Source organism: Manihot esculenta, chromosome 5 (assembly GCF_001659605.2).
Source record: "Manihot esculenta cultivar AM560-2 chromosome 5, M.esculenta_v8, whole genome shotgun sequence".
NCBI classification, from domain to species: domain Eukaryota; kingdom Viridiplantae; phylum Streptophyta; class Magnoliopsida; order Malpighiales; family Euphorbiaceae; genus Manihot; species Manihot esculenta.
The window spans coordinates 785,183-806,222 of record NC_035165.2 but is presented as its reverse complement, the minus strand read 5'-3'; the positions used below and the strand labels follow the sequence as shown (position 1 = coordinate 806,222).

General features: G+C 35.3%; 5 protein-coding genes across 11 annotated transcripts; 3 read left to right on the top strand and 2 right to left on the bottom strand.

The window, feature by feature from the left end:
• The first annotated feature begins 231 nt into the window (after nt 1–231).
• On the top strand, nt 232–1,535 carry LOC110615106 (transcription factor MYB78). Its single transcript, XM_021756816.2, has 3 exons — nt 232–527; nt 657–786; nt 905–1,535. The coding sequence occupies exons 1-3, from the start codon at nt 368–370 to the stop codon at nt 1,425–1,427; spliced, it is 813 nt and encodes a 270-aa protein (XP_021612508.1). The 5' UTR covers nt 232–367; the 3' UTR covers nt 1,428–1,535.
• Nucleotides 1,536–7,361: 5,826 nt separating this feature from the next.
• Nucleotides 7,362–13,370, top strand: LOC110616262 (SWR1-complex protein 4). Of its 5 annotated transcripts, none has more exons than XM_021758632.2 (17): nt 7,362–7,743; nt 7,828–7,914; nt 8,393–8,458; nt 8,545–8,604; nt 8,729–8,785; nt 8,952–9,081; nt 9,238–9,305; nt 9,496–9,588; nt 9,717–9,764; nt 10,215–10,391; nt 10,689–10,799; nt 11,453–11,548; nt 11,849–11,920; nt 12,030–12,084; nt 12,181–12,215; nt 12,308–12,396; nt 13,055–13,370. In XM_021758632.2, exons 1-16 carry the CDS (start codon nt 7,630–7,632, stop codon nt 12,386–12,388), a joined length of 1,350 nt encoding a protein of 449 aa, XP_021614324.1. In that variant the 5' UTR covers nt 7,362–7,629; the 3' UTR covers nt 12,389–12,396; nt 13,055–13,370. The 5 variants fall into 5 exon arrangements, 4 of the variants coding, with proteins under 4 accessions (XP_021614324.1, XP_043812509.1, XP_043812510.1 ...); XM_043956574.1 differs by lacking the exon at nt 13,055–13,370 and adding an exon at nt 12,478–12,809 and having other exon boundaries at nt 12,048–12,084; XM_021758631.2 differs by lacking the exon at nt 13,055–13,370 and adding an exon at nt 12,478–12,809 and having other exon boundaries at nt 7,363–7,743.
• Nucleotides 12,779–14,782, bottom strand: LOC110616264 (patatin-like protein 2). Of its 3 annotated transcripts, none has more exons than XR_006350671.1 (6): nt 14,641–14,782; nt 14,048–14,539; nt 13,798–13,953; nt 13,402–13,689; nt 13,147–13,285; nt 12,779–13,074 (listed from the first exon to the last, which is right to left on the bottom strand). XR_006350671.1 is itself a non-coding variant. In XM_021758633.2 (6 exons), the coding sequence occupies exons 1-6, from the start codon at nt 14,749–14,751 to the stop codon at nt 12,990–12,992; spliced, it is 1,302 nt and encodes a 433-aa protein (XP_021614325.1). In that variant the 5' UTR covers nt 14,752–14,782; the 3' UTR covers nt 12,779–12,989. The 3 variants fall into 3 exon arrangements, 2 of the variants coding, with proteins under 2 accessions (XP_021614325.1, XP_021614326.1); XM_021758633.2 differs by having other exon boundaries at nt 13,147–13,316; XM_021758634.2 differs by having other exon boundaries at nt 12,779–13,285.
• Nucleotides 14,783–15,414: 632 nt separating this feature from the next.
• Nucleotides 15,415–16,709, top strand: LOC110616266. Its single transcript, XM_021758636.2, has 5 exons — nt 15,415–15,730; nt 15,824–15,942; nt 16,030–16,218; nt 16,293–16,344; nt 16,434–16,709. Exons 1-5 carry the CDS (start codon nt 15,449–15,451, stop codon nt 16,539–16,541), a joined length of 750 nt encoding a protein of 249 aa, XP_021614328.1. The 5' UTR covers nt 15,415–15,448; the 3' UTR covers nt 16,542–16,709.
• Nucleotides 16,710–17,042: 333 nt separating this feature from the next.
• Nucleotides 17,043–19,138, bottom strand: LOC110616267 (nifU-like protein 1, chloroplastic). Its single transcript, XM_021758637.2, has 3 exons — nt 18,773–19,138; nt 17,525–17,661; nt 17,043–17,420 (listed from the first exon to the last, which is right to left on the bottom strand). The coding sequence occupies exons 1-3, from the start codon at nt 19,104–19,106 to the stop codon at nt 17,235–17,237; spliced, it is 657 nt and encodes a 218-aa protein (XP_021614329.1). The 5' UTR covers nt 19,107–19,138; the 3' UTR covers nt 17,043–17,234.
• Nucleotides 19,139–21,040: the final 1,902 nt, after the last annotated feature.

The window sequence follows — 21,040 nt, the reverse complement described above, 5'->3', positions numbered from 1 at the left end:
TTGATTTGCCTGTTCCAGTGTGCGTGTTTCAGAGAGTTGAAAAGTCAAAGAGTCAAACCCCAAATTTTAAAATGAACCCATCATTATACTTTTATATTTAAATATAGAGTTAATCTGTACTTAGGCAATAGGCATGCCTCCACACGTTTACTTTGTATGGTCATAGTCTTCTTGTTGCCATCTTTACCTCACTAGCTACGAGCTATATATATATATATGACACGCAAACTTCTCTTATCTATCTATCTATCTGTCTCCAAGCTTAAATCCAAAACCTAATCTTCTCTGTCTTCCTTTACCGAAATCTGTAATTCCCACTCTCGTATCAATCTCTCTCTCTCTCTGTGTATCCATATTGATTGGAGAAATGGGTGCTCAAGTGAGAAATTATGGTTGTGCAACTTACCAGAATGAAGAGGATGCTGATATAAGGAAAGGTCCATGGACTGTGGAAGAGGACGCCATACTTGCAGAGTACGTTGCCATCCATGGCGAAGGAGGCTGGAACGCCGCTGCTCGCTGTGCAGGTGACCATCTTTCACCTTTTTGCCTTTTTCTTCACACACTATACATACATGAGTAGCAATCTATGGCTTTAAAGTTTCTATAGTTCTTTTTTCTTTTTAATCCTGAATCTGTGGATCATGACTGCACAGGATTGAAACGGACTGGTAAAAGCTGTAGATTAAGATGGTTAAACTACTTGCGGCCGGATGTTCGTCGTGGAAACATAACTCTCCAAGAACAGCTTTTGATTCTTGAACTCCATTCTCGCTGGGGCAATAGGTATTTAATTACGTGTTTTCTTTTACCAGCTAACTCTGTATTTATTGAGATTTAGTAGATTACCGGCTCTTCTTTCTTCGCCTTATCTGATTTTTCGCTCTTCCTTGGAACTTTAAAGGTGGTCGAAAATAGCACAGTATTTGCCGGGCAGAACAGACAATGAAATCAAGAACTACTGGAGAACTAGAGTCCAGAAGCAAGCAAAGCAACTGAAATGCGATGTTAATAGTAAACAATTCAGAGACGCCATGCGCTATATTTGGATGCCTCGCTTAGTAGAGCGAATTCAAGCAGCATCTGGATCTTCCACGGGTCACTCCAACTACAGTAGCATCAACCACAATGGTGTCCCTATAAGCAATGAAACTGGAGAAATAAACAACCCCATGATTGAGTTGGTGATGCCAGAGCCATCAGGATCCTCGTTGGAGTCCTTAGACACCCAGGTTTCTCCAGTGTCAGACGTGACCGAGTATCAAAATCCCACAAGTGTACAAAATGTGTCGGGTTTATACCCAGAAGGAGAATCAGATAGGTGGATAGAGATGGAGATGCAGAGCAATATAGTAAATGGTGGAGAGTCATTGGAGAGTTTGTGGAATGAGGAAAATATTTGGTTTCTACAGCAGCAGCTAATGTGATATTAATGTAATTAGGATTATGATTTTTGAAGTAGTTTAAGTGACTCATCAAGTGTGTGAACATTTCAAAATTAAAATTAGCTAACACTACACTTATTTAATTGAAAACAATCTTATGTATAAAGATATATGAATATAACACATCAACCATTTGATACCAACTTATTAAGTATAATCCATGAATTTGTAATTTTTGATGCATTATTTTTTATATAATTCGCTCATTAGATACATGATGAAATAGACCCATTTAAAAAATTTTAATTTGAAAAATGGTGAATAAAAAATCCATAGAATGTAAACAGTGATGGGATTGACGCTGGAAGACTGAAGCACTAATTGGCACGACTCTTTATTGGACACAATCAATATTGGTGAATGTTAACAATTCAATACAATGACCCAAATTAATGTTAAATAAATGATTTAAAGCCTGGAATACAAAACAAAACAAAACCAAAGCAAGAAGTTTCAATTGCACAAGTTACTTGTGTGCTGCTGCCGTATTCCAGATTAAATGGGCATCCTTGCACTCATGATCATTTTTTGTGCAATAAATTATATATGGTCACATCAAATTTGGTGGTTTCGTGGGGTAATATAATTATATTCAAACAAAAAAAAATTTGCAATTTTAATATATTTAAAAAATAGGATAAAAATAATAAAAATCGTGTTAATATTATTTTTAAAAATTTATTTTGTAATCCACAGAATTATGCAGATTTTTCTAAAATTTAATTTTCAAAATCAGAATAATAAGAATTTAGTTTTAATTTATAACCCAGCAAAAAATATAAAAAAAAAAAGATAAAAAAAAGTAGAAAACTGGTAATGCAATTCTTTGTAAAGATGAATGCTATTTATAGTAGAAAAAAATGACTATTATAAGCGGTTATAAAAATTTTGAGATAATATAATAAAATCATAACGATCAGATTTAATATTAGATTTAAATATCAAACCTGCAACACGCAAAAAATCTCACAAATAAAATATTCAACGATCATAAAATCTTCAACAACCACAAATCTTTTGAAATCTAAACTAATTTTATAACAATCCCCCACATATTTCAAAAGATTTTTCATTACTAAATTTAGAAATTTAGTGTATATGTTTTGAATCTGGTGTCTTTTGAACTATGAACCAGACTTAGATTAATAAGACTTAACATACAGAATAATTGGTGAAACTTTTATTTCTATGAACCAAAAACTCTTTTTTGTATGCCAATATCCCATCAATCTCATAACACTCCACAGATCTTGTTGTCAACGCTGTTTTGCACTAATAAGCCATGTGCGCACCTGGTAGTTCATAAATACTCTAAAGATTATGCCACAATCTCATAGAAGCGGCTCCACTCCACACTTATATAAGTGATATCATCAAGTGTATACTGCAATTTATACACCACTCATAAGGGATATGAATATCACTAAGAGCTTTCATCTCATCCTCTCATTAATGCAGTTTAACATTTCTCACACCATTGGAAGGGATATATAGTGCTAAAGAACTAACAAGTGACTTGTTATTACCCATATGAATATTTTTTATGGGATCTCTAATCACAAAGGTTGGGTTTCTATCACTGTTAATTTCAAATTGGCTCAAGTCCCATTTCCCTCGATGTTTCATCTATTAGTTTTCTCCCTAAAGGTTTAGTCAGAGGATCGGGCAAATTCATTTCTGACTTCACATAATCAATGGAAATAGTTTCATCTTTCAACAGCTGCTTAATAACATTATGTCTTAGACGAATATGTATATTATTATCATTGAAAGTTTTATTCTTTGCAATACCTATTGCCGCTTGGCAATCACAACGCATTAATGTAGATGGTATTGGTTTTATTCCTAACGGAATATTTGCTAAAAAGTTTTATAGCCACTCAGCTTCAGTTTCAGCTAATTCTAGAGCAATAAACTTTGACCCCATAGTGGATTTAACAATGATATTTTGTTTTGTTGATTTCCATGTAATTGCACCACCTCTTAGAGTGAATATATAACCACTAGTGGATTTTATCTCATCTGAATTTGAAATCCAGTTAGCATCACTGTATCCTTCTAATACAATAGGAAATTTACTATATAAGATACCATAGTTCATGATACCTCTAAAATATTTCATTAGTCTAACTAATGCAGCCCAATGATTATCATTGTGATTATATGTATGCCTACTCAATCTACATACAACATAAGCTATATAAGATCATGAAAAATTCATTAAATGCAACAGACTCCCAATGATCTGTGCATATTCAGATTGAGCAACAGAGTCACCTCTATTTTTCTTTAATTGACAGTTAGGATCATAAGGAGTACTCACTGATTTGACATTAAAATATCCAAACTCTTTAGAAACTTCTCAACATAATACTCTTGTGATAGCATTAGACTATCATTCTTCCTTATGATTCTAACTCCCAAAATCACATTTGCTTCTCCCATATCTTTCATATCTAATTTAGAGGCAAGGAAAACTTTTGATTTACAAACTACATCGTAACTCGTACAAAAAATAAGTATATCATCCACATATAAATAAATAATTACAGATTCATTATTTATAAGTTTTGTATATACACACTTATCAATTTCAACAGAGGTAAAATCATCATTCAACGGAGGTAAAATTATCATACAACAAAACTTGGTCAAATTTCTCGTGCCACTGTTTGAAGGCTTATTTTAAACCACATAGGGATTTAAGAAGTTTACAAACTTTGTTTTCTTGATAAGAAATAATACAACCATCAGGTTGTACCATATAAATTTCTTCTTCTAAGTATCCATTTAAAAAAGTTGTTTTAATATTCATTTGATGAATAACAAGTTTATATATAGAAGCTAAAACAATTAATACTTTAATAGAAGAAATTCTAGCTACATGAGCAAAAATGTCAAAATAATTTATATTTTGTTTTTGAGAAAAACCTTTTGCTACTGGTCTTACTTTGTACTTTTCAATTGACCCATCTGGATTATATTTCCTTTTGAAAATTCATTTACAACCAATAGGTTTAGTTTCCGGAGGCAAGTCTACTAAAGCCCAGGTACGATTTTGAGTAATAAAATCAATTTCAGTTTTAATTGCTTTTTTCCAAAAAGGAGTTTTAAAAGATTTAATAGTTTCAGAAAAACTTAAAGGTATTTCTCTTTCACCCACTGTAGTGTAGGAGGTAAATGTATTTCTGTTTGTACAGATATACCTAGTAGCACTAGAGTCTACTACCCATTCTTGCACATTAGCTACAAGAAAAGTTTGAGAAATGATCACAGTAATAATATCATCTCCTTCAACTAAATTCACTTTTGATTTAAGAGGATTGCCATTTATCACTTTATTCCTACACTGAGGTGCATAATGACTCAGCTTACAACATACAAAATAATGTCCTTTTCTTTTTAAAGGTGAGATTATTAAACTTAGGTTTGTAATCAGGTTTATTATTTTCGTACCTGTTATTTGATTTATGCACTTTTCTTTGTACAAGGTTTCTCTTATAGCCAGCTCTTTACCTTTTGCAGTTTTAAATTCCATCCTGTTTGTATCTTCAATTTTGGAGATGTCAGGAAAAGATTTGGCGTATGGAATAGAAGGCAGAAGAGACCCACCATTTACAGTAGCAGAAAGTGCGACGGCAGGAAGCAGAGCAAAGTAGAGGCAGTGACAATGTCATTGGAAGCAGACAGTGCAGAAGTAGAGACAGTGACAACGTTTGGTTTCATTTATATAAAGTTTATAAATCTTTAAAATTGTTGAAAAAATATGATAAAAATAATAAAATGAATCGTGTTGGACATTGTCCTTAAAGATTTATTTTGTAATCCCCCAGGATTCAACAGATCATTCTGAAATTTAATTTTCAGAATCAAAACAACAAGAATTTATCTCTAATTTATAAATCAACAGAAAATATAGAAAAGAGTAAGAATAAAGTAGAAAACTGGGAGTGCATTTTTTGTAAAGATAGAGACTATTTATAGTATAAAAAGACCGTTATAAGCTATTATAAAAATCTTGAGATAATATAATAAAATCATAACAGTCAGATTTAATATTAGATTTAAATATCAAAACTGTAACAGTAAAAAATTCTCATAAATAAAATTTTCAATGAGTATAAAATTTTCAACTACTACAAATCTTTTGAAATTTAAACTAATTTTAGAACAGAGTATTGACTAGCAATCTTTGATGTGTAGAGTGGGAGATGTAATAACCACTAAACAGGAGATTAGAAAAATATTAGCAGCCGAAGGATCTTATTTCTTGGTTGGGAGACTTTTGGCAAAGGAATTTATGAGTTAGTGGGATTTTATTGTTGGATTTAATATTTTATTGTTTCTAGAAATGAATAAGCGATGCAGTCATTGCTTACGTTTAATACTCTCTGCCAATTAGTGTTCAAACTTGGGCGCACGATTTAAACTAGTTTATGTGATTTTAACGTGTTTGGATTAAGGGAAAGTAAGAAATGGAAATTAAGAAAGCCAAATATTATTATAAATTTTAAGCAGTTAGAATTCCAAGGCAAAATTATATATTACATGTAAAATAGTATATATAAAATGGCAACTCAATTGACAAATAAAAGTGACCACAAAACAGTAACTATTAGCAGTTTTCTTAATAAAATGACTAAAAAAGCTTATTTGACCATTGGTTTCCCATTTCATATCAAATTTATCATAAAGACAAATAAATATTTCCTGTGTAAATATGTTGGGTCTTAAAACAAAGTGTAAATGCAAGCAGTCGTACAGTTATGCACAGTTGAATTGAAAAAGATGGAGCTGTGGAAGAACAACTTGTTGCTAAGGCCAGTTGCAAAACTTGGCAAGCTTCCAGGTCCTTACATCCTCACCTCGGCTCCCAAAACTCGATACATGGGCTTGCTGCTCAGTGCTACTTTGTTGTGTGCTTGTGATGCTTTGCTCAGTAGTCTTGAAATTTCTGCCCTTCTTTTCCGGCCTTGGAAGAGTATCATCCTTCCTGCATCTCACTAGAGCCTCCAACAATAACAGCAACGAAGCCATCTCCAAGTACTTGAAATTACTAGCTCTTCACAGAAACACGACTTGTATATATATACCCACATGAATTAATTTATATATTACAAAACAGTAAGTAGCTTGTTCATGCCAATTGTGAAGATGATTAATATATAAATTTGGCATCAGAAACAGCAAAGACGTGAAATCTCTCCATGCAATTCGTGCCATTTAAGTTTTTTCGAGTGAGTAGTTGGTCATCTAATATCCTTCCTTACTCACTGCGGTCAAGAAGCGGTGGGCAACCTCAAGATTTTCATTTCCTTGCTTCATTGGTACAAGAAATCTTTGTGCTTTTTTCCAGAGAACTTCAACCAAAACTGGGCTTGTGTATTCTGGAAAAACTAAGTCATGAGGCCCATTTACTGTGCCGTTTAGATTGATTATCATGAAAAATACGTCAAACTAGGAAATGGGATTTCACCAAACCATATTTATGCAATTCAGGAAATCTTCCCCAAGTAATAAGAACCTTAAATTGGCCTAAATTAGGCTCCATCCCTCGTTTTGAGTTGTTATTGTTTTCGTACTTAACCTAACTTTCCCAGGATCAAAATATCATGACCTTTTTCTTTATCATAGTTTGTTGAAATTGAAATTGGCAATACATATAGAGAGTGCTGCCTAATCTTTCCTCTTTACTTGGTGCTATGATTACGAATTCACTAATAGTTTAGTAAATGAAATTAAAAAAAAAAATAAAAGAAATATAGTTCGGCTTTTTCATTCATTGATTATACTAGAGTCGCAGTGACCAGTAAAAAGCCCATGTATACCATTTTATGAAGCCCATATTGGCCAGATTAGTGGGTTGATCTTCTGGCTCAACTGAGCCCACAAATCGTCTATGACTTGTGACTCACCCGTTTGTGACCCAAACCTTCACTTCCATTCCTCCGACTTCCACTTTCGCGCTCGAAAACTATACCTAATTTCACTCCAAAATTGCGTGCTTTTTCGAGTTTCGATCGATCATAAACCCTAATTCCTCAATCCTGATGTTCTGAAACTAATTTACAGACGCTGAAACCCTAATTGAGTTCCTCATGTGCCGTGTGTTGGAAATGCTCGCGAATCTGACTACACAAAAAGGATAGAAACAAAAAACCCTAAAGTTTCTTTAGGATTGGCTATGGACGCCAAGGACATTCTAGGATTGCCCAAAACTCCTTTGCCAATAACGCAAGAAAAGAAATCCCAACCCAAGAAGGACTCCCAGAGAAAACCCGATGGCATTTCCCGCGAGGTATGTATATGTATGCATGTGTATGACTCCCTGTTTTGCCCCTTCAATCAAGTGAATTTCTGTTGTAATTTTGTGGAATTTCAGGTTTATGCACTTACTGGAGGTTTGGCACCTCTTATGCCGTCAATTGATACTACTCAATTGAAACGACGACCCCCATCAGACGAGAAGGTCTGTCATGTTGGTTCTATGTTTCAGTTTTTTTTTTTTCAATTTTTTTAGGCGCTGTGCAAGAAGTTAGCATTTGAGGTGTGATGTGGTTAAGGTTGAGCTAATATAGTCCTCTAAGCAGTTACCTTGCAAGTAGTCCTATCCTGTAAGGGGAAAAAGTTGCAAGTATCATGAACACATTGTTGAAAAAAGCTTTCTTTAATTAGATAACCGCATTAGATGGAACTGAGTTCATTACTTAAAACTGATAAAATAACTGCATGGAACTCAATTCATTCCTACTTTTATGCAATCCATATGTGTGCTTAATGCGAGGGTCTGTCAAAGTAGGTTCTGCATCCATTTTCCTTTATGACGTCCTCGTACTATGAGTTGGTAATGTAACGTTGCCATTTTTAAGTTTATGGTATAATTTTTCTATGGTTCAAATATATAACTAGCATATACTTCTTACAAATTTTGAAAGTTTTCATTTCAGATCACATGGCAGTGGCTTCCTTTTACAAATTCCGCTCGTAAAGATAATCTTCAGCTTTACCACTGGGTGGGTTTTCTAACTGCTGAAGTTGTTAAATATCCATTTTTTTTTTCTCTGAGTGTTTTAAAAGCCTGCTTCATTTATATTTGCAGGTCAGAGTTGTAAATGGTGTTTCACCAACAGGCGACTATTCCTTTGCTAAGTATAACAAGGTATGCCATGAGTTTGCCTTCATCGTCATTGACATTACGCTATAAGAAAATTTTATACGGTTCTTCTTATTCACTCCCCTTCTTTAGTGAAATTGAATATTCTAGTTTATTTGGTATGGTGCAGTCTGTTGATATTGTCAGGTATACAGATGAAGAGTATGAGAAGCACTTGACTGATCCTGTAGGTATCAACTTATGGTTGCTTCTTTATAACTTTTTGTTGCTGCTAAATTGTAAGGTTGCCTTTAACCATTCTGGTAAAGTATGAAAAGGAAGAATTATATGCTGATTGTAACGTTCTGTTGTCAATTTTATTGTCTTTATCTCTTACATTTTGCCTCTGTTAGATGTGGACCAAGAAAGAGACGGATCAATTGTTTGACTTGTGTGAGAGATTTGATCTTCGCTTCATTATCATAGCTGACAGATTCCCGTCATCACGGACTGTGGAAGAATTGAAGGATCGATATTATAGTGGTATTATTTTTTCCTTATCTATTTTAACTATTATTCTGCTTATAGGTTAAGTATCTTTATGCCCTTTTTTTGGTCCTATTGTTTGATCAACATTCAAGGCAAATCATTTGAGAATTATCTTGATTATTCTTGATGACTATGACATTTTCTATATAGTTTCTCGAGCAATACTACTAGCTAGAGCTCCATCTCCGGGTGATGTATCAGCACATCCTCTTATTAAGGTGTGTTTGATCAATTAGTTGACTTTTCAAAGGAATGTAGTAATGATGTGTTAACAATTTTTTGGGTATTGATAATTTTTACTTATAATTATTATTTCTTTCCAGTTGACTGCAATCAATAAATTATATTTGATGTTTTCCATCAAATTTTCTTTGATTTTCTAAGATTCAATATTTATTCTTCGTATAGGAACCATACAATGTTTCGCAAGAGGTCGATCGTAAACGTGCACTATCTATGGTCCTTTCACAAACAAAACAGCAAGAGCGAAAAGATGCCGAGGTCTGTATTTCACTTTGTTACTAATAACAACAGGTTGACACATTTCTGAGAAGGACCCTTTTTTTGACTTTTTGGTTATGTATTCAGGATATATTATTTCCAGGTTCATATGCCCTTCTTTTTCTCAGGTTCTTGCTGAAGCAAAAAGAATAACTGAGTCACGCATGGCTGCAAGGGTAAGCGAGGATCTGGAAATGTTATCTTTCTTATTTCAAGTAATTGGGGATGTTGAGAGCGAAGGCATATAATTGGAGATGTTGAGAATGAAGGCACCAGCAAGGAGGGGATGGATCTTGGGTCATCCTATCTCTGATCAAATACAAGGGGGTGTGATTGTTCAAATTTACAGCTTTAGGTGAAATAGTTGGATTGAATCATAGCGTGGAATTAAATTTCGAATGAGGCTCTTGTGGTATATGTATATATATTCCTTTAGTTAATAAGTTAATACTGGTCTTTGTTATTAGGAATAAAAAAAACTAGCCTGTGAATTCATGGGATGCGAGTCCTTACTTGACTTCAAAAAAGATTTGAGAATCTTCTGTTTATTTGTGTGTGATTCAACTGCTTGTGTTTTGGCAAATTGGTTGCAGCAATATTTATTGGTTGCCTGCCTGCCTTTTCAGGGTGTTGAAGAATCTACTTTGCATGTAGCACCAAATGCTGGTCCAGAAATTGCTGAAACTGCTAATGTTGATGGTACTGTTTCGCCTTCATCCAATGTTCAGCTTGCTTCTGCAGCAGTTGCTCCCTCAACTTCTGTAACAGCAGAAAATGCTTCCACTCTAGCTTCTCTGCGCATGGTATATTATCTGATTTCAACCCGCCACTCTCCCCAAAGACAAAAGAAAGGAACTGAACTAATAATTTAAATTGAATTTCCCTATTAAGGGAGAAGGAAAAAGTAAAAAAGAATGATGGCTTTCTTTTTTCCTTGTTGGAAACATTGATAAAAATTATGATGCACTTTTGTTGTTTGTCTTCAATTCTGAAACACAAGTTTTGAACCATATGTTGCATCACTTTTAGTAGTTGTTTGAAGTCTATTGCTAAGTGCTAATAAATAGCTGTTAACCTGATTGATGTGATAAAATTGTCAGCTTCGTGTGTACTTGAGAACATATGCACTTGAGCAAATGGTACAAGCTGCAAGTTCGACTGCAGGGCTTCGAACAATCAAGCGAGTTGAGCAAATATTACAAGATCTTGGGGTCTGTTTATACTCCCTGAACTCTTGATGCCTTGTTTCTGTTATGTCTCTTGATTTTCCCCCTTATTTGACACTTAGACGGTAATATATATATATATTTATGAAATCTTTTATCTTCTTACTTTGATAAGCATCTTTGTGGTGTTTGTTAAACTTGTTGAAGCTTATGTTCTATGGAGATGAGTAAGGTCTTTTAGCTCCTTTAATACTCTATCCAACCTTTTCTATTTTCTTTTCAATTCTCTCTGATTTTTATTTGATGTTGTCAAGTTGGATGGGGAATGAGAAATTGGGGAAGTAGAGTTGGCTATGTGGGACAATTTTACTTTTAGTTGCACTTTCACTTTTTTAAATCATAATTGCTATGATCCATTAGAATATTCAAGTTATGTTCTTGGTTAATTGCATCTTTTGACTTCCATGATAACTATCTATCAACTCTCATAATTCTCCAGTTTCATCAGATTCTTAAATTTCTCATATAAGATTAAAGAATGTTCTTTTGGTCCTCTAATGTTTACAAATATTTCTTCCAAGTTATCAATATTGCTCAAGTGGTTGTTTCTTGCATGAGATGAAAATACAACTTCCACAGACATTCTCCGCATTCAAGTTATAGGAATTGGTATGACATTTTTAGATTTCTGTTTGCAGGTTAATCTAAAACCAAGGGTACCAACCAAAGCTGTTTGTGCGGAGCACCTTGAATTAAGAAAAGAAATACTTACTCTGCTCAATCTTCAGAAACAGGTGTTGCATTTCATGGAAGTTCGCATTTGAATATCAAATCTTGCCAATTCATCCTACTATATATAGTTATTCCGGGTGGCTTATCCTTGCATAATGCATACACAAGTTCATATTGTGCGTACTTTTCCCCTTAGATTTAAGCCATACTTTTGTTGCATATATCTGACGTGTCAGAGGAACTATTGGGAATTGATCCTATTAATTCCATATTCATGACATGATGATTAACACTTTAAAGAGAGTGCTATAGAGTACTGCATTTATTGCCTTTGATATGTCAGTCTTCTGTTTGTTTATCAGTTACAATATAAGGAGGCAGAAGGTTCATCTTTTCGTGATGGTTCATATACTGAAATGCCAGGCACACCCAAGGTCAGTAAATTCTCTATAAATTTTGTCGGCCTTTTGCTTTCTTGACCCTTGAACATGAGATGCTGTATACTTCTATTTTGTTTGACTTTATGACTTAAAACATTCACAGCGTTCTCACCGTGATCAGGACGGAATATTTATTCCAGATTCGATGAGTTTTGGAGGTAAATTACATTGTAGCCATTTGATCTTTTCATGCGCATATTCTGGATGATATTAGTTTTATGAGCCTGCTTAATATATATTTGATTGGATATCAGGGGAAAGGGCTGGCAGAAGGGATCAGAAACGCAAGGTAGACAAATTTTGTTTCTTTTCCCTACTAATAATATTACTTTCTCCAATGTACTGTGGAATCTGATGATGCTGAATGACGTGACCCTGAAGGGACCTGGACGGTTATCAGATGCTCCAGCTTCACCAGCAGCTCATAAAAGGCCTAGAAAATTGAAAGCTTCGGATCTATGACTTTGAAGGTGAGGATGCAAAAGAAACCTGAATGGATAGGACAATGTTATTTAATATTGAATCTTATAGAATGCATATATGCTCTTCAGGTTCATCACATTTCCTTCCCCTGGATTTGCAAGACAGCAAATTTTGAGGGGCAGTATTAAAATTAGGGCCTCAAAGGATGTGTCGCGTAATCTGTGAGCATCCCTTTTTAAATGTCTAGGTGGTATTGTTACATCTAATCAGATGCCAGGCTGGGATGTAATCGCAAGTTGGAGAAGTCTTACTATTAGTGGGTGCAAAGGGTGTAGACTTCAGTTCTTCTGTACAAATGGTTAATTTTCGGAAGCTTAGGAGTTTTCTTTCTGAGCTAAATTTAACATTTCTATGTAAATGCATTCCATCTGAGAATAGAAACTAATGACTTCTCTTTTCATGAGTATTAATTTATGATATAGCATACCATGAACGACATAAGATTTTTTTTATATAAAAAAGAATTACTTAGATATGAGAGCATAGCAAATACAAGTAAACCAGATTCGAGCATTGTTCATCGCTCGCCGGCTTTATTAGAAGAAAAAAATGCTAATTGAGTTGATCATTATTTAGATGTTTATTTATTTATATAGTTACCACCGTATTGTTCCTGCTGGTTGAGAAACCTCCTCTGCCTTTCAGCATGCAATTGTCGAGCAAATCTGCGAGGACATCCAATATAATATAGTAAGCTTGAAGGACAAATAACTGAAAAGGCAGGATCATGTTATTACGTTTTCAGAGCTTCTTCGTTACTGAAATCCTGTTCTGCATGGGCTCCAGTACTTGGGTCTACGTAAGTAGCATTTCTTTTCAAAATGTCATAGGCAATTCTCTTCAATTCCAGAAACCCACTGGTTGGTTCATCAATTTCTGAAGGCAAGGAATCATTTGGTTCAAAGCCCTGGCAATTAATTATCAAAGAAAATAAAATAATGATGGGTTTAATTTGTCAAAAGAAAAAAAAAAGGAGCGAGTAATTAGAATACCTGGATTCGTAGATAGTTGAGTAGGCCCTCATGCAGCTGGCTAGGCAGCATCTGCGTCGTGTACATTTGTATGATATCACCAAAGAAAATGTGCATGTATTGCAAGACTCGGGCCTTCATGCCCTTCCAAATTCTTTTTGAAATGTAGTCTAGAAGTGCGCTTGGGATGACTATAATGTCACAAGGTGGAGCTCTTCGCTTGATAGTCCCCAAGGACAGTACCAGATAATTTTTGTAGTTTGGTCCACTGCCATAAAGTCTTGTTCCTTCACTCAGGGCAAGCAAGGTCTACGAGATATATATATATATATATATATATATAAGAAGTAATTATACACTGTCCAATTAACTAAAAAGAAAACACGTACAGAGAACTAAAGAGAATAGAGGATTTACAGGATTGTCGGCTACAATGTTGGCATCAGCGAATGTTCCAAATTTGCCCGAGTACTTGAAAGAATGGAGAGGGAAAATAGTTGGGATAGCTGAAGAGCTTAGAACAACATCTCTCAGGGTTACTTCCTCATTAAAGTTTGCATGAAGTTTCCTGGCCTGCATATTTTACCAACCATCAGCAATTTCTTGAATGACATTTATTTAAAAAAAAAAAAAAAAAGCAGAGTAAAAAGCAAAGAGATGCAGCGACCTGACTAGTAGAAAAAACCAGAGGCCGTCTGCTGTCAAAGTGGTAAGCTGGGACAACAATATCGCTCAGTGTCTGGTCGAGCCGAGTATTATCGAGCTTGCTTTTCAACTGATCATCGAACACTTCTGCAGGATATGTATCTGCTTTCCAATTTCTTCGCCAAAATTCCTCAAAAGTAGTACAAAATTTCTTGCTTGGATCAAGAATACTGCTCACTGTTGAAGCAAGCAAACCAAAAGCACCGCATGCCAAGTTGACAGCTCTAACGATTATGTTCTGCTCATCCTTATCGGGGAAGGTGTTGCTGCTGCTTATTTCTCTCAAGAAAGAGATGATGTCGGACATGTCATATTGAGGTCGTGACGGCTGAAGCATGCTTGGTTTGGTTAACATGGCCGCTACCAGAGAACCTGTTCCTGTTCCCCCTATCACATCAAAGTAATCTGCAATTCTTACATCCTCAGGATTCCCCCCATTTTCCTTCTCAACTTCCTGTTTATTTACATAGCTTACGAGAATTAACGACGCCGAAAATGTTAAAGTGATTAATTATTTTCTTGTAGACAAGTTGATTGAAAAGTTAAATTATTTACCTTGAGCTGATCTTCAAGGAAATTAAGCAAGACTGCAGGAACAATTCCTTGGACTTCTCCATCTATACTCAGCACCGTCACACATTCACCATCGCTGCGAGGATAAACCATTTTCTTGTTATTTTACGTTCTGATTTCAAATTTGAGATTTTCTTGCTGTTTTCCTCTCTCTCTCTCTCTATATATAGACTGACAACAGGCCGTGAGCCATGTTTTTAATCTGGGATCTTATTCTTTATCCATTAATTGTTTTGGAGGAACCGTACGCTCTTCTTTATGGAATCTAGCATCAAATTCAGTACCCATTTAGTTTGGCAAGGGATTTCACATTTGTAACAAGCAAGAAATGTATGATTGTAAGAGGGTCTTAAGATAAACTTGTCTTCTTTACTTTTGGAATTGCAACAAAGTAAGAAATCTTTATACAGTTTCTTTTAATTGATTAGCTAATGACCCAAGAACAAAAACTTACTTCAGGTTAGAATTCTTTCCTTAGGCTAAAGGTTAACTTTGCCCTTTGCATTGAAAATCAACAGAATTGGTACACTTGGTGCCGGAAGAATTTTTCATTATTATAAGACGCTTTGGCTGAGTAAGAAGTTACTGTCTTCATTCAGAGATGTGTCTGTGTGTGTATACATAACCACGCGCGCTAGTGCGTCTGCTGACAAACGAGTTAATCATAATTCTGTGGTTCCAAATTAATAGACTTTCTTTTTAATTTAATTTTTAATTTCACTTGTTACAAGGACAAGTATGATACAAAGAAGACATTGGAGGAAGGGAAGATGTGAATCTGCAGAAGAAGATGCAAGGACTCCTTGCTTTCAGTTTCAGGGGCTCCCCCTGCTTTATTCACAAATGCCATAATTCTTGTTCATATAAAAAACGTTTTGTATGTACGCCTGTTTGTAGCTTGGGAGACCAAACCAGATCAACTCTAGGAAACAACTGGCCATCCGTTGCTCTCTCGCTTTTCAGTTCTGGATTCTTCTTGGGTCCTCTCATCGATGGACTTCATTCAAGGGTCGATCTTGTGGTCTATCAAAATGGGTCAATCAACATCGGTCCTCTCCATTCAAATATTTGGGTATAATCGTAATCTCTCTATGAATTTCTTTCTTAAATTTCTCATTGTCTCTAGTAATTTTGCAAAAATGTAAAATTGGATTTTTGGTATTAGGTTCCTCCCTTACTTGGGTTGTTTTATTGCACTGTTGGGTTGCTGCAACTCTTCTTGGATGAAAGAGCATCTTCAAAGGTTCCAGAAGGAAGTCTGGAGAAGGTAGCCGTTAGTTTACTGTAAGTAGCCACCTACTCTGCTTCTCTCACCTGATTTTTCTGATAAGTAGTAGTATTTACTAGCAACATCGCTTTGTTTTTAAGCAGAGCACTTGTGCTATTCATAGAAATGAGCGCAGAAATGTATAAAGCTGGAGTAGCAGACAACATTGAGGCCTACATTTTATTTGCAGCAGCAGAAATCATATGGTTGTCCTTGGACAGGACGTGGGTTGGCTTCACACTGGCATCCATTGGAGGCCTTGTCTGTCCATTGGCTGAAATTCCCATTATGAAGTATGGCTGCTTTCTTTAGTTATTTCCTAACAGAACATATAGGTGTTTGCTTATCTGTTTGGGAACACTTTCAGGTTCTTCCACCTTTGGTATTATCCACAAGCGAACATTGAGATCCTTGGTCAGGTAATTGATTGCAACGCAAATCAGCAGAAGCATCCATTGCTCAAACTTTGTATTATCTTGGACAATCACTGAATTTCCTATGTATGCAGGGGTTAGTCACTTGGACCATCACTTGCTACTTCGTTTATACTCCATTCCTGATCAATTTAGCACGCTGGTTGAGATCAGCTATAGCAGCTGCTGACAAGTCGGCCTAGGAAATATATTTGGGGTTATGACTCTCAGCTACATGAGAGAGAATTCAGCCGGACAACCATCTTCCATAGTAAAGAGAGCCTGTACTCTTTTAATGTACTGAATTCTGAATCTTGAACAAGTATGAAGAATTTTAGACCAGCGTTGAGCTTATACAAATCCCTTATCTATGACTTTGAGAAATGTCGATTCATCTTGCATCCAAAGAATAAAGCAGTCATGCACTGCACAGTATGAGTCGCTACTTGACGTTACGGCAGTTTCAGCATTCATCTCAAGTTCAACCACCACAAATAGCACCCCACGAGTCCTGCACCTTCTAGTTGTGTGAAATCTCATACAGCGCTACAAGTTGAGAGGTTTGTGGATGACCGCAACATATAGATCATAGAAGTAATAGCTACGACATTCGTGAAAGGAAGACGCAAGTTCGATTAAATAAACAACCATTGTGAAAAAAGTAAAGCTATATGTGTGAATGCATGAACAAGTATACAGTCATATTCCAGCTCAACAGGGTATGGATTGACAATGCTCTTTTTCGCAGCTAAATGATACATACATCAAAACAAATATTGAGGGGAAAAAAAGAGAGAAAACACAAGCATCTGAGCCACAGTACAAATACAAAAAATTGATCTCAAATTTGTACATTTGTATTTTCACTTAAATGAGACTCGTATATAAAGCCTGACCTAGACAAACACAACATCATTGATATCTGGGAACTTCTCTTTAATTGCTGCTTTGATTCCTGACCCAATAGACTCGGGTCCTGAATACTTTACATGGCATTCCCCACCGTCAACAGACAGTACATCCACGCTTCCACCAAAGTTTTTAATTGCTGGTCTCAATATATCGAGATGGCTATTGACTGCCTGCAGTTGCACATAATGGGAATTGTTAAAAAAGCTCATCAAAAGTTCAACTAATGTGATAAAGTCATTATTTTCTTATCAGCCCAAGGAAGTTAAGAACAGACCTGAGCAGTTGTTTCCCTTGGTTCTTCATCGTACACTTGGCGGATGTCTTTAATAGCATCTCCAAATTTCTCCTTAAGTACTCTTTCGATCCCCATTTTCATGGTGGTGGTTGAGCTAGGACAGCTACCACATGCTCCTGTTAATCAATATACTATCAAAATAAAGTTGAAATATATTTGAATTCTCTTATTTCAAAATAAATCATGTCAATCGAAGAGTTAGAAGTGTGTTGGGTGGGAGGGTAGGGGAGGGGGTGCGCTTATATACAAGGAAATACCATGGTCTTTGTATTGGCAGTCATGAACAAATTGTTGAACCATGAAAAAAGTGCTTTTACCCCTCCTTTTGCAAGTATTCTTATTTGTGTGCACAGATATGGCAGAGTTCAAAAAACGCTATAGCATGAGTGCAAAACAACCAGTCAAATAAAGCCACAGTTGATGCATTAAGATAATCTAAATATTGTAAAATAACCATCCTTGAGTCCTCACCTTTCTACTTACCATTATGTTATAATTTATGAGTGAGCAACGACCTTAGTAATGTACAAAAACATAAATTCAAACCATTGGGTTGTAATCAACCCATACATAACAACAGAACAAATTAAAAATGGCATTATGAAACTACTAGAATTGCTGGGATGAGTTGAATTGGAGGTCCATAATCTCCTTATGGCTACAAAAATCAACTCTTCTCTAAAATGGAACTCAATGAAGAACACCTCTTAAATGACAATTTCAAAAAGGAAACAAAATACTTTATATTGACATGCTACAAGTAGAAACTTGCATTAGAGAAAACACGAGCAACTAGCAAAGGATTTGCCAGACCAAATCAGAGTATGAAAACGAAAAAGAAAATTATATTAAGAATTGAACATTCAGAAATTTCCAGCCAAACGAGGGTAAAGAACTCCATTTCGATGATACGTTATTTGACGATGAAGTTCCACGCATGGGGGAGCTAAAAGATCCCTTTTTCTCCTGAAAACAATGTAAATACGATGATTCTCATCTTCATTCGACCAAGTTCGTCGCGAAACCAATTCAAATTGATTAATCAGTAACAGGTAATTATCTGGAGCTCATTAATTATGCAGGAAATGACACCAAATGGTAAGTGAACGAAAACGGAACCAAATCTCAAACAATTGACAACATAATTTCAAACAATCATAACAAGCAGACTATTTCGAGAACTTCGTGGAAACAGAAAAATGAAGGAATGAAAAAGAGTCAAATTACCTTGGAGTTTGAGAGAGATAACACCATCTTCGACGGACACCACGTCGACGTTTCCACCATCAGCAATCAAGTAAGGACGAACATCCTCGAGAACCAAGTCCACGTTTTGAGCAGTGAGCTCAAATTTCTGCGCCGAGTAGAGTCCTGGAGATTGGGAACCAGTGGCTGCACTTTGACTCGTCGCTTTTATAGCCGCTTTGGACAAGACCCCTTTTAGAGAGACTGGTCTTATTTGCTGGGGAGCTATGGGCTGTGGGAACCGTTGAGTAATGGCCAGAATTTTTGGAGAGGACGATGGGATCTTGGACAAAACGGTGGAGGTTAAGGACGCCATAATTTTGATGACGATGATGCAAGTTTTGAGGCTTTGAATGGTTAACTATTTTTTAGGGAGGACCATATTGGTGATTAAAAAGATTTAGGGGACGAATATGTAAATATGTAAAATTCCTACGTAACAGATGGCGGGCGCGTGTGGAGCCGGTAGTCTCTGACTCTGGGGGCAACTTTTCTGAGTTGTTGTAGTCATTTGTAATATTCGGTGGATGGTTTCCGTACCAATAAATATAATAATTAAATGTTTATATTAAAAAATTATTAAATATATTTAGGACATTAAATTTTCAATATTTTGCTGCTAACAAAAAATTTAAATAAAAAATTTAAATATTTTTTAAATGAGATAATATATCCTGTAAGAATGTTGTATAATTTACCTTAAATTTAAATAATTATAACTTTTATCCTCGCACCGAGAATTCTCCCTGTTAGGCTTTTAGTATATTTGAATCAATAAGCCTCGTCTTTTATTGATTTGTGGCCGCCTGAAGGGGCAAGAGGCTGCTTCTTCCACCTCATCCGGAAGTGAGATTGTATAAATTTTATTTTTTTAACACGGGCCGCTTGTTCAGTGAAATCCCATGAAGTATTCTGGAAAGAAACAAAGAATGATAAATTTGAATGCTTAACTCATCGGTTATTTTCTTTTTCCGTTGTCAGAAGTGAGAAGACAATTGTCATGAACACCAAAAAGGAAATACACGATGACGAGGATTCTCTTCACTTCAGTCTTTGATCCAGATGGCTGGTTACTGCTTTTTGTTTTGGATATGTTCTGAAGTGGACTTAAACCTAACAAGTTTTATATTTTCTGGAATATCAGCATTCAGCACAGTGTCCCTGTATCAGCGAAGTTGGGGCTGCCATTCATAAATCTGGCCACCTAATTACTACTTATGATGTTTAACCCCACAACGATAATCACGAGAACTAGGTACGCTGCATATATTTTCAATGAAAGTGAGTGATCATTGGTCCCCCTCAGCCATTATCCGTCAGGAAGTAAACCGAATAAAAAGAAGCAACTTTCGTTATTTCGCTGTTCTTAAATCCCAAAACGGGAAGGAATCTGTTGGCTAAGTATGGGTATGTATTAACTCTCTGCCTCTGGCTTAGTTGCATGAGTTCACCAATTACACCTTTACTTGTAGCAGTTTTTTGTTTTCATTTCTTTATTTTTATTATTATTTTCTATTGAAAACAAGTATCTATAAATAAAATCCAAAAAATTGGTCTGGCTAGTATAATTGGATTAATAACAGATGAACCAGCTGATTGAACGCGTCATTAATCTCATTTTTTAATTAATATTTGCAACTGTCAGCTGTATGGAAGTAACACTCCACCATGATTTAAACTTCTCTCCAACTCCAAATTTATTATGGATAATTATATATCCTGTGTTATCATGGTGGCTCCATTTGTTGACAGAAAATTTGTATAATTTTTTTTTTAAAATTATATTCTTGAATTGTAATGTTAAAATATAAGTTTATGTATAATGGGTTGTTCTAAATTGTCAATATCTGGCAGTTGGGGGTTTAGGTTACAAATTTGACAAGTTCGAAGTCATATTTCTGGCATCAAATATAGAAGCAAATGCCAGAATTATGAATTATCTACTCTACTAGTTGATTCATTTAGCTTTTGAAACATCATTTTCACCTCCTATATGAGAAAAGATTAATAGCTTTCAATCAATTTTAATTTAAATGAGAAATTTTGACAAGTGCTTAGTATTTAAATGCTTTACTCATAATGTCATTTTGAGTTAGAAATTGGTTGTAACGGTTGTTTTCGTGCGTCTACTAATAACAGTTGTCTAAATCAGAAATTATGCCAATACTATTATAACACATCATAAAAATAATTTATAACTGTTCACCAAACTCACATCACCATTAATTTACGTAAAACTTAAAATCAGAA

Coding starts and splice junctions, on each gene's coding strand:
- LOC110615106 (XM_021756816.2), top strand. CDS start 368: ATGGGTGCTCAAGTGAGAAATTATGGTTGTGCAACTTACCAGAATGAA. Junction 528..656: donor CGCCGCTGCTCGCTGTGCAG/GTGACCATCTTT, acceptor ATGACTGCACAG/GATTGAAACGGACTGGTAAA. Junction 787..904: donor CATTCTCGCTGGGGCAATAG/GTATTTAATTAC, acceptor GGAACTTTAAAG/GTGGTCGAAAATAGCACAGT.
- LOC110616262 (XM_021758632.2), top strand. CDS start 7,630: ATGGACGCCAAGGACATTCTAGGATTGCCCAAAACTCCTTTGCCAATA. Junction 9,306..9,495: donor CAGCACATCCTCTTATTAAG/GTGTGTTTGATC, acceptor TTCTTCGTATAG/GAACCATACAATGTTTCGCA. Junction 9,765..10,214: donor AGTCACGCATGGCTGCAAGG/GTAAGCGAGGAT, acceptor CTGCCTTTTCAG/GGTGTTGAAGAATCTACTTT.
- LOC110616264 (XM_021758633.2), bottom strand. CDS start 14,751: ATGGTTTATCCTCGCAGCGATGGTGAATGTGTGACGGTGCTGAGTATA. Junction 13,954..14,047: donor TGGTTTTTTCTACTAGTCAG/GTCGCTGCATCT, acceptor TAAAATATGCAG/GCCAGGAAACTTCATGCAAA. Junction 13,690..13,797: donor ACATTGTAGCCGACAATCCT/GTAAATCCTCTA, acceptor TATATCTCGTAG/ACCTTGCTTGCCCTGAGTGA.
- LOC110616266 (XM_021758636.2), top strand. CDS start 15,449: ATGCAAGGACTCCTTGCTTTCAGTTTCAGGGGCTCCCCCTGCTTTATT. Junction 15,943..16,029: donor AAGGTAGCCGTTAGTTTACT/GTAAGTAGCCAC, acceptor GTTTTTAAGCAG/AGCACTTGTGCTATTCATAG. Junction 16,219..16,292: donor GCTGAAATTCCCATTATGAA/GTATGGCTGCTT, acceptor GAACACTTTCAG/GTTCTTCCACCTTTGGTATT.
- LOC110616267 (XM_021758637.2), bottom strand. CDS start 19,106: ATGGCGTCCTTAACCTCCACCGTTTTGTCCAAGATCCCATCGTCCTCT. Junction 17,662..18,772: donor TATCTCTCTCAAACTCCAAG/GTAATTTGACTC, acceptor ATTGATTAACAG/GAGCATGTGGTAGCTGTCCT. Junction 17,421..17,524: donor CAAGGGAAACAACTGCTCAG/GTCTGTTCTTAA, acceptor GTGCAACTGCAG/GCAGTCAATAGCCATCTCGA.